The sequence below is a fragment of the Hypomesus nipponensis genome, chromosome 20 (assembly GCF_054491055.1).
Source record: "Hypomesus nipponensis isolate SF chromosome 20, ASM5449105v1, whole genome shotgun sequence".
NCBI lineage: Eukaryota > Metazoa > Chordata > Actinopteri > Osmeriformes > Osmeridae > Hypomesus > Hypomesus nipponensis.
In genome coordinates, this window is record NC_140380.1 from 3,933,822 (window position 1) to 3,949,369 (window position 15,548).

Here is a 15,548-nt window from a genome sequence, read left to right on the forward strand (position 1 = left end):
GGAGCGGAGAGGGTACACATTGCTACATCAACTAACACCATTACAATATCTGGAAAAAAGCGTTCACAACAACAAATAAATCACCATAGGAGAACCGAGGTGAAGAGGGACTTGCGGGGAGTTGATGTCACACATATCCGAGAAAAATTGAACAAACTGGAGTCTCAACCAGACCCTCTCAACATGAACTAGTGGGTCTTTGTACAGCAGGAGAAATCCAATTTTCCTATCAGGTTCTGATGGCAAAACCGACAGCAGATTAACAGAGACAAAGAATAGAGGGGCTTAGGAGGGATCACACCTACGTTCAGTGATTTGTGTGTGTGTGTGTGTGTGTCTGTACATCTGCTGAGTGTGTGTGCAACTATAGGTGTGTATGCACCTTGGTTTGTGTCTGTACACCTATAGATGTGTGTGGTGTGCGCACCTGCTGTACATGTTTGTGTGTGTATGTATGTACTTGTAAACATACACGTGTGTGTGTGTGTGTGTGTGTGCGTGTGTAAACCTATGTGTCTGTACACACCAACTGAATGTGTGTGTGCACATCAACTGTATGCATGAATGTTTGTACAATTTGTTTGTGCGTGTGTGTGTGTGTGTGTGTAGACCTACGTATGTGTGTGTGTGCGTGTGTGTGGACACGTGTGTGTGTGTGTGTACACCTACGTATGTGTGTGTGCGCGTGTGTGTGGACACGTGTGTGTGTGTGTGTGTACACCTATGTGTGTGTGTGCACACCTACGTGTGTGTGTGTCTCCCCAGGCAGGCTTAGTGGGCAGGGTCAGTGCCCGGGGGTTTGGGGTTGGCACCGGAGGGCATCCAGGGTGGCAGGGCATGGGAGGAAGAGGAGGAGGAAGAGGAAGAGGAGTGCTTGTTCATGCTGTAATGGCTGATGATTGTGTAGAAGCGACCTCTGGAGTTTACGTCCTGGGCATTGTAGTAGGCTTCCAAAGAGGCTGGGATACACCGCTTGTGCTGCACACACACACACATGTACACACACAGGCATACACACACACGTACAGAGAGAGAAGCTTTAGTTCATTTTGATATTGGATGTTTAAAGAAGATCTGTATTAGTGAAGGTAGGAAGACTAATCATGCAGGGTGAGGGGTAAGGGCCAGGGGTCAAGGGTCACCTTGTAGATGAATCCGTCAGGGCAGCTGTGGTCGTAGGTGAAAGCCTTGTACACCACCAGGAAGACAATACAGGCTAGGAACGCTAGAGCCAGTACAATCAGGATTGTCACCTGGAGGACACACACACATATTCATGCTGCTCGGTTATATACAAAGACTCACTCCACACACATTCCTGCAAATAATGTCTTAGTTTGAGGTTTGTGTGTGTTTTTGTGTGTGTGCACCTTCATGTGTGTGCGTGTATTTATGTTAATGTGTGCCTGTGTGGGGGGGGGAGAGAGAGAGAGAGAGAGAGAGAGAGAGAGAGAGAGAGAGAGAGAGAGAGAGAGAGAGAGAGAGAGAGAGAGAGAGGGGTCACAGACAGCTTTGGGCAAGGTTCTATTGTGACACATGACAAACGAGCTGAGGTTGACACCAATACAATCTGCATCTGTTAAAGTGGACACACACAAACACACACACCAATAAAGTTGTTTTGTGCTCTGTCCTAGAAGACTGAAAGAGACAGAGTGTGTGTGTGTGTGTGTGTGAGAGAGAGAGAGAGAGAGAGAGATATATAGAGAGATAGAGAAAGAAAGAAAGAAAGAAAGAAAGAAAGAAAGAGAGAGTGAGTGAGTGAGTGATAAAAGGAGAGTGAGAGTGAAAGGGAGAGAGAGTCAAAAATTCAAAGGTGGAGGGAATAAATAACGGAAGGAATCTGGGAGGGAAGGACGGAAGGACGGACGGAGGGAAGTAAGGAGATAAGGAAGGAAAGAGGTGAGGAAGGAAGGAGGTAAGGATGGGAAGGAAGGAGGTAAGGTAAATATAATGAGAGCGAGAGATGGCTGAGAAAAAGAGGGATGGAAAGAAAAGTGTGAAGCTATCTGACAGGTTAAGCTTATGTATTCCTCTCAACACCTCCACATTCTCCTCTCTCATCGTTCTTTCCCTCTCCGTCTTCCTGTATCTAATCTCCTCCTCCTCATCTCCACGCTCTCTCTCTCTCATCCTCCTGTCCCGTCCCCCCATAAAAAATATTTAATCATTTAGCAGACGCTCTTATACAGAGCGACTTACAGTAAGTACAGGGACATTCCCCCGAGGCAAGTAGGGTGAAGTGCCTTGCCCAAGGACACAACGTCATCTGGCACGGCGGGGAATCGATTCGGCAACCTTCTGATTACTAGCCCGACTCCCTCACCGCTCAGCCATTTGAGTCCCCCTGTCCACTGCCTTCTCTCCTTCATCTCTCATCTCCATGTATGCCTGCAGTTGTCTGTCGGTGCCAGACCACACCCCTTCATTAAGCACTAACAGGATATGCTTCTCCTGCTTCCTGTCTCATCCCTGATTGGCTGTGGTTGAATGGCCGCTAAATTAAAATTATGCAAATGCGTGTGACAGAGAGCTGAGAGACAATTGTTAAAATGGTGTTGTCAGCTTACGACTTCAGAGAGAAGAAAAGAGAGTGAGAGAGTGTGTGTGTCTGTGTGTGTGTAGCTGTTTCAGCATACACAGCAACCCAGATTCGACCCAGTCAGTGCAGAATGATTCAAAGTCTAGCAGTACGTACCCTTTCCTCTTTTCTCTACCCTCCCCTCCCCTGCTCTCTCCGCTCCGCTCCCCTCCTCTCCTGTTATCCAGTATTTTCCCCCTCTCACTCCTCTCCTCTCCTTCTCTTTCCTTCTCTCGTCTCTTCAGTATAATGGAGATTGTCAGACCGATGGAGGCAGACTGAATAATGTTGAATGAGGCCCTAACAACAGACTTGGTGACAGATCTCCCCTTAGCTGTCCTTCAGACGCAGACACTCACATACACACACACAGCCATTAGAAGCACCAAAAGATGAGCACATTAGCAAAGCTTAACGTTAATACGACATGTAATCAACCCCTGACCCCAGAGTAGAAGAGCTCCCCCACTGAGAATCTGCCATAGCTCGACACCCCCTCCTCTCCCCTCCACACCCCCTCCTCTCCCCTCCACACCCTCCTCACCCCTCCACACCCCCTCCTCTCCCCTCCACACCCCCTCCTCTCCCCTCCACACCCCCTCTCCCCTCCACACCCCCTCTCCCCTCCACACCCCCTCCTCTCCCCTCCACACCCCCTCACCCCTCCACACCCCCTCCTCTCCCCTCCACACCCCCTCACCCCTCCACACCCCCTCCTCTCCCCTCCACACCCCCTCACCCCTCCACACCCCCTCCTCTCCCCTCCACACCCCCTCACCCCTCCACACCCCCTCCTCTCCCCTCCACACCCCCTCACCCCTCCACACCCCCTCTCCCCTCCACACCCCCTCACCCCTCCACACCCCCTCCACACCCCTTCTTACCCCCTCCTCAACCCTCCACACCCCCTCATCACCCCTCCACACCCCCTACCTACCCCCTCATTACCCCTTTATTACCTCCTCCTCACCCATCCTCACCCACTCCACAAACATGCTGCTACATCCTCACCCATCAGCTGCTGTCACACACACACACACGCACACACACACACACACACACACACACACACACACACACACACACACACACACACACTGTCCTTACATTGAGAACACGATACGTGTGAAGAAAGCTCACAAGCTGACCATGCTCGATTTATCATTCCTTTAATCTCCATGACGCCTGACCAATCAGTCCTCGTTTTGACACGTTTCCACCAATCTCCTATCTGTGCAGGCACCAGAACGATCCACACAGTTTGTTTAAGAACTCGTAATAGTAATGAATGATCAATAAAAGTCGGGGTTATTAAAGAAGCAGCTGTAGACTCTAATCTCCCCCCCCCCCATACTGTAGTAGGGTTATGCTGAGCCACAGGCTTCGTCTGCCGTCCGCAGCTTAAAGACCACCCGTTGCCAGGTTTGTGCTGACAGGTTGCCAGGTTTGTGATCAGCTCAGGCGGTAGGTTAGCAGAGAGCATACTGGGCAGTTGACACAGTTCTGCACCCTCACACTGGCCCCAAGGACGGATTACTGCAGAACCTTTCATCTTGTGGACCTTGACGACAACAGGGACATCAGTCTCTAATGCCCTCTGATGGACCACACAGAACTTCTGGCTCCTACCAGACCATCCAACTGACCCCCCCCGTTGGGGTTCTGCTGATCCTGTTCATCCCAGCCCTGTAGATGACCACTGTTCAAACTGACAAACACCAATGCAGAGCACTCCAAATGCTCTGCTGATTCAGAACTCTGAATATTTGTGTTTTACCACCGATTTCAATGCAAACGTTCACTTGAATTTCTATTCTTACTGCATAACAGTTTACAGCATGTGGTCTGCACCACTCTGTATCACAGACCGTCTCTGGAAGAGGGGATCCCTCTCTGAATTGCTCCTACCAAGGTTTCTTCCATTTTTTCTCAACGAGTTTTCCTGGGAGTCTTCATTTTTTTAGGTTGGTGTTCAATTGACGTACGTGAAGCCCTCTGTGACATTTGTTGAAAAAAGGCCAATACAAATACATTTGATATGATTTGATTTTACTTAGTAACCAGCCTGGTGTCTACTAGCTTACTGCTACAGCTTATGAATCTGCTGAATGTGTGTGTACACCTAACGTGTGTGTGTACACCTAATAGATATGTGTGTGTGTGTGTTCACCTACTGTTGATTACTGAGCTGAGCTGTTTACAAACCGGGCAACTGCTCAGGAAAAATCTGGCAACTGCTCAGTCTTCCAGCTGCCATGTTCTTGTGTTCGGCTAATCTGTCGTCCTCTCTACTTCCTATCTGCTCAAACAGGGCTTGTTGTTCTTTACTGGAAACTATGAAGAAGGGATCAAACCCTGCTTTTTTCACTGGCTGGAGGGGAGGGAGGGGGCAGGGAGATGGGGGGGCCAGGGAAATGGGGTGGGCGGGGTTGTCTTATCCAGGCAGACTGACAGTAGTCATCTGACGTGTAATTATGCATCCGTTGTGTTGGTCATTTGAATTTACTTCCTTCTGAGGCCTTTGCCACCACACACAACAACATCAATTTGAGTTTAACATTTTCACGGTAGGCTTGTTCTATACTTCCGTGCGAAACATTTTTTCACCATAAACATCAGGATCGTGTTATGGCTAGAATCAGGCCCCTCACTCCGACTGCAGTTGGTCATGGAGTCCCCTCCCTGGACCCCAGTTCACACAGCGAGTGTACGTAACCAGGCCACCCCGGAACCTTCCAGCACCAGGGACAGCGCTGCCAGCTGGTGGAGTGGGCAGAGTTTTCTGCGACACGCTCTGCTAACAGACAGCCTGGTTGGTGCCCATCAGCTCTCAGCGATCCACAAACCAGAGCGGGCAGCGACAACGAGTGCTTCAGAGTGGGTTAGGGCAACATATTGTTTGAGAGTTAAATCCTTCCTGCTCTTCCCCCCCCACGTGCAGGACTGGTAGACCATCCTTGAGGAGCTTGGCTCTTGAAGACAAGACACAAAGGAAAAACCTCTACTGGGATTTCAGTGTTTTTCTTTCCGTTTGTCCTGACATGCACAAGCCGTGCGACCCATCTTTTTCTGTCTCCGACTCGAGATTGTGTACGTCAAAGCACTCAGACTCTGTGGTTGTCACAGTGTGTACATACAATATGTATGTGGTGTGTGTGTACCTGTGTGAGGATGTTTGGCTGTGTACATGTTGTGTGTGTGTGTGTATGTGTGTATGAGAGAGATCTGTAAATGAGGTCATGACTGCGCCCCAAACCAACATGGCGCTACAGAGGCTCTTCGCCATCTTCCCTTACTCCCATGGTGCACCTGGGTGTTGTGACTGTTCCTTGCCTGTTGTGGTTATTGTTTGTGCTGTTGGAGATTTGTTGTTTTGATAAGTTTTGTTTTGGTGATGTTATTGTGGTGGTGGTGGTGGTGGTGGTATTGACGTCCGTTTTAATCCCTCCAGTAGGTAGAGAAGGGATTATTATCTGACTGGGATTAATGATGCAGCTCCCTACAGTAAAGGACCAGAACCACAACCTTAAATAGAACGCATTACAGCTGTCTAAAAACCAGAACCAGAACACACTACAGTTCTCAAAAGATCCGAACCAGAACCAGATCAAGACTAAGGGAGAGGAGAGGAGGAGAAGAGGAGGGGATTAGAGTACAAGGTCGGTATTGAGAAGTGGAACGCATTTAGATGCATTAGAGTAGACGGTGTTCTCCAGGATCTCATTTATCATCATGCTAATGGTGCACAGTCTCCATGGAGACAGCACAGCGTGTGTGCATGTCAGCGTGATTGTGTGTGGGTGCGCATGTCTGTGTGCGCGTGCATGCGTGTATGCGTGTTTGTGTTCATGTAAACACACTGTTAGATCTAATGAAGACATTCTCTGACTGAGACAGATGAACTCGGCATACCCACGGGGAACACCTCATACTCACCCATATGCACACACACATGCACGCAGGCACGCACGCATTCACACACACAGACACACACACACACACACAGAGACATAAACGAAAGCACACAAATATACGTTCACAAACACATAGACCGACATCAGACAAACACACACAGACATACACACCAACACACGTTCACAGGAAAGGAGAGGGAAGGAGAGGAGAGTACAGAGGAGATGAGTGAGGGGAGGAGAGGTGAGGAGGGGAACAAAAGTGTTTCTCTGGGAAAAGGGCTCTGACATCATGGTGCCATGGAGACCCACCCACGGGAAAGAGAGAAAGAGAGAGAGAGAGAGAGAGAGAGAGAGAGAGAGAGAGAGAGAGAGAGAGAGAGAGAGAGAGAGAGAGAATGAGGGAGACAGAGAGGGCTGGAGAGAGAAAACAAGAGGCAAATTCACTATATAGTGAGATTGATTTCAGCAGTGAGAGAAGCCCTTCAAAATCAACACATCTCTGTACATCTCCTCCCTTTTCACCCACCCCCCCCACCCCCCATGTATGACATGGATGTCTGAGTGAATTACCCAATCAATATCTGGCGTTTACCCAGGTGGTCTTTCTGATTGGCTGTCAGGAGCTCTTGGCATAGCTCCATGGCTACGGGCCAGGTAGGTGGAAGAGTGTTTGTACACACACACACACTCACACACGTGCACACACACTGACACACACATACACACGATCACATACACACATTTATATATAAACACTCACACGCACATCCGTCACACATACACCACGCTCCATCCAAAAGAAAGCTCAGAATGAAAGGATGGAGAAAGGAGAGATGTAGAAAGTGTGTGTGTGTGTTTGTGTGTGAGAGAGTGTGTGTGTGTGCGTGTGTGTGCGTGGGTAAGGCTTGGGCAGTCAAGCCTTTCAGCTTTGCTTCAGCACACAGGCAGGCACAGACAATCTGCCTCTCAATCACTCACAATCCTGCTCACATAGGCCTGTGTGTGTGTGTGTGTGTGTGTGTGTGTGTGTGTGTGTGTGTCAGCCTGGCTTCACAGCCTGTGTCCGTGTAGAATATGTACATATCTCTCTGCTTGTCAGCTTCCTCAAATAACTTTCACAAGCTGGCTCCTTTCCTCTCCTCTATACCTCTCTGCTCTGCTCACCATCTCCATTTTCTCCTGAATTCTCCTCCTCTCCTCCTTTCTTTACCTCTACCCTTGCCTCTCCCATTCTCTCTTCTTCTTTCCTCCCTTCTGTCATCGCTTCTCCTCCTCTCCTCTCACATGCTAATTTCACACTGAACCCTGATCCTAATGCCGATCACGTTGAACATGGCCACCAGGCAAACCTCCTGCTAATGTTACTGTGCAGATCACACACACACACATACACACGCTTGTGCACACACACATACACACATGCATACAGACGCACACACCGTCATCCTCTATCCTCTCTCCCTTGTCCTGTTTGCCTCCATGACGGTATCTGATCGCAAATGCACACACACACATGTACACACACACACACATGCACCCTCTCTCAGTTATTAGGACACTCAAGCGTGTTTATGCATGGGGCCCTGCTGCCATGGCAACTTGTGTTTGGTCGAGAAGGTGCCACAGGAGGATGTGAGACACTTGAATGAATGACATGAGCTCTGACGTCTGTGTGCGTGTGTCTTGACCAGGCCAAACAAGGTCAGGCCAGGCAAGACCAAATGTCTGTTTGGTCGAGGAGCAGTTTATCATCCACCAACGTGGAGCTGGATATGCCCTGTCACAACGCATCACACTAAAGACTGGATGTGTGAGAACATGTGTGTGTGTCAGTGGCGTGTGTTCTAAGGCCTACCCAAAAAAGAAAATATCTCTGAAAAATGATGCACCGGGTGCACAGCAGAGTAGATAAGAAAAAAAAATGAAAAGATGCCCATCCATATTTTTCTAGGCCTGCCCAAAAAGATGATTCCGGCTACGCCCCTGGTGTGTGTGTATATGTAAGAGTGTGTGCGTGCATATGAGAGTGAGTGTGCGTGCCTCAGTGTGTGTGTGTGTGTGTGTACCTTCAGTCTCTCGGAGACCCCGTCCGTGAAGCTGATGGTGAACTCCTCCACCTTGGGAACCTTCAGCCTCTTCTTCTCTGTCTGGAACTCAGTCCTGGTCTTCACCACCACCTGGATAGAAGAGGAGGAGGAGGGAAAGAGGGATAGGGAGAAGGATGGAGAGAAGAAGAGGAAGGATGGCGAGAGAGGGAGGGAGGGAGGGAGGGAGGGAGGGAGGGAGGGAGGGAGGGAGGGAGGGAGGGAGGGAGGGAGGGAGGGAGGGAGGGAGGGAGGGAGGGAGGGAGGGAGGGAGGGAGGGAGGGAGGGAGGGAGGGAGGGAGGGAAAGAAGGAGGGAGGGAGGGAGGGAGGGAAAGAAGGAGGGAGGGAGGGAAAGAAGGAGGGAAAGAGGGAGGGAAAGAGGGAGGGAAAGAGGGAGTGGGAGAGATGGATAAAGAGAGCAAAAGACAGAGAGGGATGAATGGAGAGAGAGGGGGTGGGTGGAAGAAAGGGATGGTAGAAAGAGGAGGGAAAGTAGAATGACGAGGAGGGAGAGAGTGACAGAGGGAGGGAGGAAGAAACGCAAAGAGAGAGGGAGATAGAGATAGATATATATATATATACAAATTAATTTGTCTTTTCTGAAATTCATAGTGTGCATTGCAATAATCATCAAGTCAGGCAAACAAACAGACAACTACGATAGCAACTACAACAACAACAACAGCATCAACAACAAACAACAACAGACCAATACATACATCTTACCAACGTCCTCACAGTACATTGATCTTTTATCCCTGTCCTGTATACCAGCCCAGGGAGTTTGGCCAAGTGTTTGTCACTTGTCTATACTGTCTAGTCTCTATTCACCTCTGTGATAACACAAAGACTGTGGCAGAAGTATGACATAGTGGCTACTTTAGAAAACGTTGCAGACTTCAATGGTTGTTCCATTAAACACCCACTGCCAAACATTTACAATTTTGTCAACTGGCCCACAAGAAGGGGGAGGACATGTGCTTTGGAAACCCAATTTCTATGGGAGAGAGAAAGAGAGAGGGAGAACAGGAAGAGGGAGAGGGAGGGTGGAAGGATAGATAGATAGGTAGATAAGAGTATTTCCAGAATCTTGACACCCTCCTATGTCCTTACACCACTTCCTTCTCACGTCCCCATGACAACAAGAAGCCACTTGTCATGTGAAGCACAATCCCCGCCCCTCATCCAATCACCTTGACAGTTCATTTTCCTCCTGAATTACTCGGCTGTCTCCTGGTGGCTTTCTTGTGTGATCTGAAGAAGCCTGTTATCATGATGATTGGCTGGTTCATTTCTCATTCTGGAGGAGGTACACTGCAGTCTGAGAGTATGGCTGTGTGTGTGTGTGTGTGTGTGTGTGTGTGTGTGTGTGTGTGTGTGTAAAATAAGTGTGTTTGTGTGTGTGAGTGTATGTGTGATGTATGTAGACGTGTGCAAGCTATACTTACCTATAATCTAACAGTACTCCAAACTCACTATGACTATGTCTTACCCCTTACTACACCTTAACTATTCTTCAATTGCAGTACAACTACACTCTAACTATATTCCCCTCTCTCCCTCTCTCTTTCTGTCCCTCCCTCTCTCTGTTTCTCTCTCTTCCCCTCCGTCCCTCTCCCCTGTCTCTCTCTTCCTTTCTTTAAGTTCATCTCTGTCTCCCTCCCTCTGTCTCTCCAACTTTCTCTTTCTTTTTCTGTCTCTGTTCCTCCCTTTCCTTTTCTCTCGAACCTTCTCTCGATCCTCCCTCCCTCCCTCTCTCTCCCTCTCCCCCCCTCTCTCTTCGTGCCCCTCCCCTTATATATCCTTTCTATTCCTTGTTAAGGATAAACACTCTACTCCTCCTCAAAGGTTACAGGCACCCACACACACATACCACACACACACTCAAACACATTTAAACACAGACACACAGATCACACCCACATATACCACACATACAAACATCCTCTCTCTCTTTCTATCACAACCACACAGGGGGAAATCTATGAGCATGGCAACTCTAATCACTAGTAATTACTGCCTTCATAGAATGGCTAAGTAGAGCACACAGTGTTATGATGCCCTGGTTCTCTGCCTAACCGTCTGGTACTCTGATCACCTGGTTCTCTGACTGCCTGGTTCTCTAACTGCCTGGTTCTCTGACTGCCTGGTCCTCTGCCTACTGACCGCCTGGTTCCCTGCCTTCTCTGACTGCTGACACAGGCAGAAACACACACACACAAACAAAAACGCACACACACACAAATATGTACACAAACAGACCCCCCCCCTACACACACACACACACACACAGATACACACAGGCACATTGCCACTAGTCCTAGACTAACAATGATTTCCAGTGGTGGATAATCCAGCCTAGGATTAGGCTTAATCCTGCCTGTGAGTGTTATGAGAGAAAGAGGAAGGGCTGCTTGGGGTAGTCTCAGCATATCCTCACTGTCACACACCGGAGAACACACGCTCTGTATCCTCTGCCACATCAACACACTGTGGTTGAGATGTTGTTGTTGAACTGTAGTAAGACATAAGATATAGTAAGATATAGTATTTTATTATGGGTAGCTGAGATGTGGTTATGTGTGCAAGATTTATTAACTATTGTCTAACAGTACTCTAAATACACTATGACTATATCTTGGCACACTTTAACTATTCTTTAATTGCAGTAGCCTACAACTACCTATAGTCAAGGAACAGGAGACTGTTCATTGAGAATGTCAAATGTAACAGAACAGATCAGTGTTCAGATACTGTGTTTTGTTCTCCTGTACATGGGGGTGTAATCGAAGAATGGTGTTGGTGACGCTTTAATGAACAAGAGAATGTATTCCTTTTTTCGATTAAGACGCAATTAACAGTTGCGGGAAAAAGGTTGGCAGAAAACCTCGTGATTCCGCAACTATTTAATGTTTTGTGGCACTTTCTAATATAATTTCTAATAGGCTATACGTTTTCCTTTGCCACTTGTTTAAAAAAATGCTCCATCAATAGCACGGAAGGTCTAACAACAGACACTCCAGATCACAGCAGCCATGCGACTGGTACGAAAAAGACTCAAATGGCATCTTCCCCCTCCCCCCTCTCTAACCCCCCCTCTGCGCTCCAAATCTGCTCTAATCTGCGCTGTGAGACAAAGGCCGCGGGGGACCGGGAGAGGAAAGGAGGGATGCTTCTGTTTGTTGTTTTTTACGTAATGATGCTCGGGGAAGGACACCGGTAAAGGTTGGCATGACTGCCGTCGGAAAGACAGAGAGAGAGAGAGAGAGAGAGAGAGAGAGAGAGAGAGAGAGAGAGAGAGAGAGAGAGAGAGAGAGAGAGAGAGAGAGAGAGAGAGAGAGAGAGAGAGAGAGAGAGAGAGAGAGAGAGAGAGAGAGAGAGAGAGAGAGAGAGAGAGAGAGAGACGTCCACCGATTACCGTACCTTATCAGGTGCTTGGCAGTGCAGGTTACCGACGTCCAGCGGCGTGATCAGGGGAACGTTCTGGAAGCCGTCCTCTACGCTTACAGCTTTGGCGCCCTTATCTTGTAGGTTACTCCCCAATTTAACCATCTTCAGCGTCTGAAATTCAACTAACACCTTTCCGAGAAAAATCCTGTGGAAATAAATCATGGGAGGCTGTTAAGACGAGTTATAACCCAATAAATCGGTTCCTACTAACTAAAACAAATAGGCCTAACTAATCGGCCAATAACTACAAAGGTGGCTTCACAGCTACATGCGTAGTTTTAAGAAAATAGGACACTTGATATTTTGTTGCCAGGTACACTGTAGGAATGAGAATGGAACGTAACCAAGCAAACAGCAGAAAAAACGAACATTTATTTACATATCTGTGTTTAAATAAGAGCTTATGATGCGACCTTCCAGCTGCGTTTTTGATTCTCATCATGCAGGCAAAAAAAAGCTAAAATATATATTATCGTATTGCACCGCGCCCGGGAACGGCAACCAGACACCGAATCCTGTGCTTTTGGCTCCCAGCAGAAAGCTACATCTCACCTGCTCCGTTCATCCTCTAACCTGCACATGAACACCCTTTAAACAAACAAACAAACGACTACTTACGTCTTCAATTGTCCCCTCTTGAAGTTTCCTTTATTTTGTCTGTCGATGATAACACAACGACAAGATAAGAGAAGCGCAGAGCAGAGTGCGGAGGGTCGGGTGTAGACGCGGTGTCGGTCGCGGAGTCTATCGCCAATGGTGCTGATGAGAGCGCGGAGGACGGACTGGCTGGCTGGCTGGCCGTCTCCCTAGGTAACCTAGCCTCCTAGCCAACCACAGCTTTCCCTTGCTGTCTGCTGTTGACGATGGTTCCGCTAGGGTGGTTTTCTATCGAATACAACATGTTTGCCTGTCTGAGGGCACGTTCGTCCAGTTTTTTATCTGAATATTTACCGCCCTCTACAGACAATGACTTGCAAACGCGAGCGCTGTCAGTTCCTCCATATGGATTTCAGAGGTGCAAAGCGAGGAGCACACATTCTTTATAGATCTTGACATCATATTTTGACATTTAAATGATTCAACAGACGCCTTTTTCTAAAGTAGAAAGTCAAGGATCAGAAATATTTACTTCTGACGCAACTCAAGTGGTTAAAGTCAAGTAACGGTCGTAGCCTATATACCAAGCACAGCATAACTCACATAATTACCAGGCCCAGTGCAAAGGAAACCCATTTCAGCTTCTGGGCAGAGTGCAACAATGACAGTGTCGTCAACTAGATCACAAGGGGGCGTAAATGCACAGCTTCCAGAATGACAGAAGTCCAACACAAAACACTGCAGTTCAAGTTCAGGTTTATTGTCAATAACACATAATAGGTATTTACGATGGAACCATGTGAGTTTGAGCTTTTTTCAACAGTGAAGACCTATGGAAAGCAGAAGGGAATGAGAATGCAAGATATATGTACTCTGCACAAAAACAATGTAACCCATGGTATGTAAACAATGTACATTATGTATCTGGTTTAAACTAGTAGGCCTATGTGAACAGCAAAGTAAACATTGTTTATTACACAGTCCATAACTCTTTAGTGCTCAGGTCTGAATGAAGCTTTGCTCTGATTCAGTTCTGAGTCTCTGGTCTGAAAGAGGTATTGCTCTGCTTCAGTGTACTTAGTGTTAGGTCTGAATGAGGTTTTGCTCTGCTTCTGTGTACTGAGTCTCACACATTTGACTGACTCATATTTCTTATACACATCTCTGTGTGTGACAATGTGTGTTGTGGCTTTAAGAACCTTTGTGGAGACTTAAACTGAGATCAGATTTATCTTCTTGGGAAATGTCCTTGGTCCCCAACATTTTAATAGCAATTTCTAGGGAGTATAAGGGGGTTCAGATGGCTGAGCGGTTAGGGAATCGGGCTATTAATAAGAAGGTTGTTGGTTTGATTCCTGGCCATGCAAATGACGTATCTTCGGGCAAGGCACTTCACCATACTTGCCTTGGGGCGGGGAATGTCCCTGTACTTACTCCAAGTTAATCTGGATAAGAGTGTCTGCTAAATGACTAAACGTAAATGTTTAGTGTTAGAATTACATCAAGGATTGGGGTTAGGAGATAGGAATGGTTTTATCGTTAGGAGCTAGGGTTAGGATTTATGTTCGATTTTTGGATTATAGTTAGGGTTAAGATAAGGGTTAGGGAAAATCTGAATTTGAATGGGACTGGTAGGATAGCTGTACACAATATGCGCATGTGCGTGTGAGCTCTAAGATCTCAAGATGCCGGCTATCTGGTAATACCCAAAATTAAGAAAAAAACTGCTGGAGGTAGGGCGTTCTCATATAGAGCACCTCTTCTCTGGAACAAATTACCTGTTTCAATTAGGGAGGCTGATACTGTTTTGACATTTAAAACTAGATTAAAAACGTTCCTGTTTAGTCAATCCTATGATTGTTAAATGTGTGTACTTTCTATGTAAACCTGGGGTGTGCGTTTGCCTATGTGTGTATCACATGTAACTTTTAAATTGTAATTTTAGCTTATGTTCACACTGCCCATTTAAATGTTACAAATAAAGTAAACCTGTTATTGTATATTGTTACTGTAATAGTTCCGTTGCTGTATATTTTAATTGTTATAGTTTACTAGTTGGAGACAACGGGGGGCTGGTTGTTTTCATCCTTATTCGTATAAATATAACCTATTTTAGAGTTGTTTCCCCTGGAACAGATTTCATGTTCCAACCGAGGGGGGCTGTCGCTGTCTTGATGTGTGGGGCTGCATCAAATACCCTTTTAGCTTTGTTAAATTGCTGCACTAGTCCACACTTGACCGGTGGGGATCTCATTCTATTACGACTGAAACTGTTAGCTGCTCCTGGCATTCTCTAATCCCTGTTCTCCTCTCTGTCCCCCCCACACATCCCTTGTGGTGTGGGGGGTCTGAGCTGTCAGGACCTGCCTGGTCGTCGGTCTACCAACGCTGGACCAGGTCGTCAACCGTCTCCATGACGGCCAACAGCGAGTTTCCCGGTCCTATCCAACGTCTATAAAGCCGAACAATGGATTTTTGGTGTTTCAAAACCCATTGACACTATGACTATGTTTAGCTTGTGTTCTGCTCCTCTCTCTTGCCAACCGTCTCGAGGAGGGGGATCCCTCTCTGAATTGCTCCTCCCAAGGTTTCTTCCATTTTTTCTCCCGTTGGGAGTTTTTCTGGGAGTTTTTCCTTGTCTTCCTTGAGGGTTTAGGTTGGTTGAGGGGCAGTTCTATGGGCGTATGTGAAGCCCTCTGTGACATGCTTGCGTGTAAAAAGGGCTATACAAATAAATTTGATTTGATTTGATTTGAGCCCGTGGATGGTAGCCAGCTCTCAAGGCTTCAGAGCAGACTGGATCTGCTTAGCAGGCCTTTGTGGTGTGTATGTTTGTGCATGCCCTTGTGTGGTGTTTTGAGCATGTCGTTGTGTGGTGTGTCAGACAAACAGGCATGATGTCACCATCATGCGCCCCAGCC

General features: G+C 47.4%; 1 protein-coding gene across 1 annotated transcript; it reads right to left on the reverse strand.

Moving 5' to 3' along the window:
- Positions 1-482: 482 nt before the first annotated feature.
- On the reverse strand, positions 483-12,858 carry nsg2 (neuronal vesicle trafficking associated 2). Its single transcript, XM_084684086.1, has 5 exons — positions 12,649-12,858; positions 12,004-12,175; positions 8,562-8,672; positions 1,143-1,253; positions 483-978 (listed from the first exon to the last, which is right to left on the reverse strand). The coding sequence occupies exons 2-5, from the start codon at positions 12,130-12,132 to the stop codon at positions 772-774; spliced, it is 558 nt and encodes a 185-aa protein (XP_084540212.1). The 5' UTR covers positions 12,133-12,175; positions 12,649-12,858; the 3' UTR covers positions 483-771.
- Positions 12,859-15,548: the final 2,690 nt, after the last annotated feature.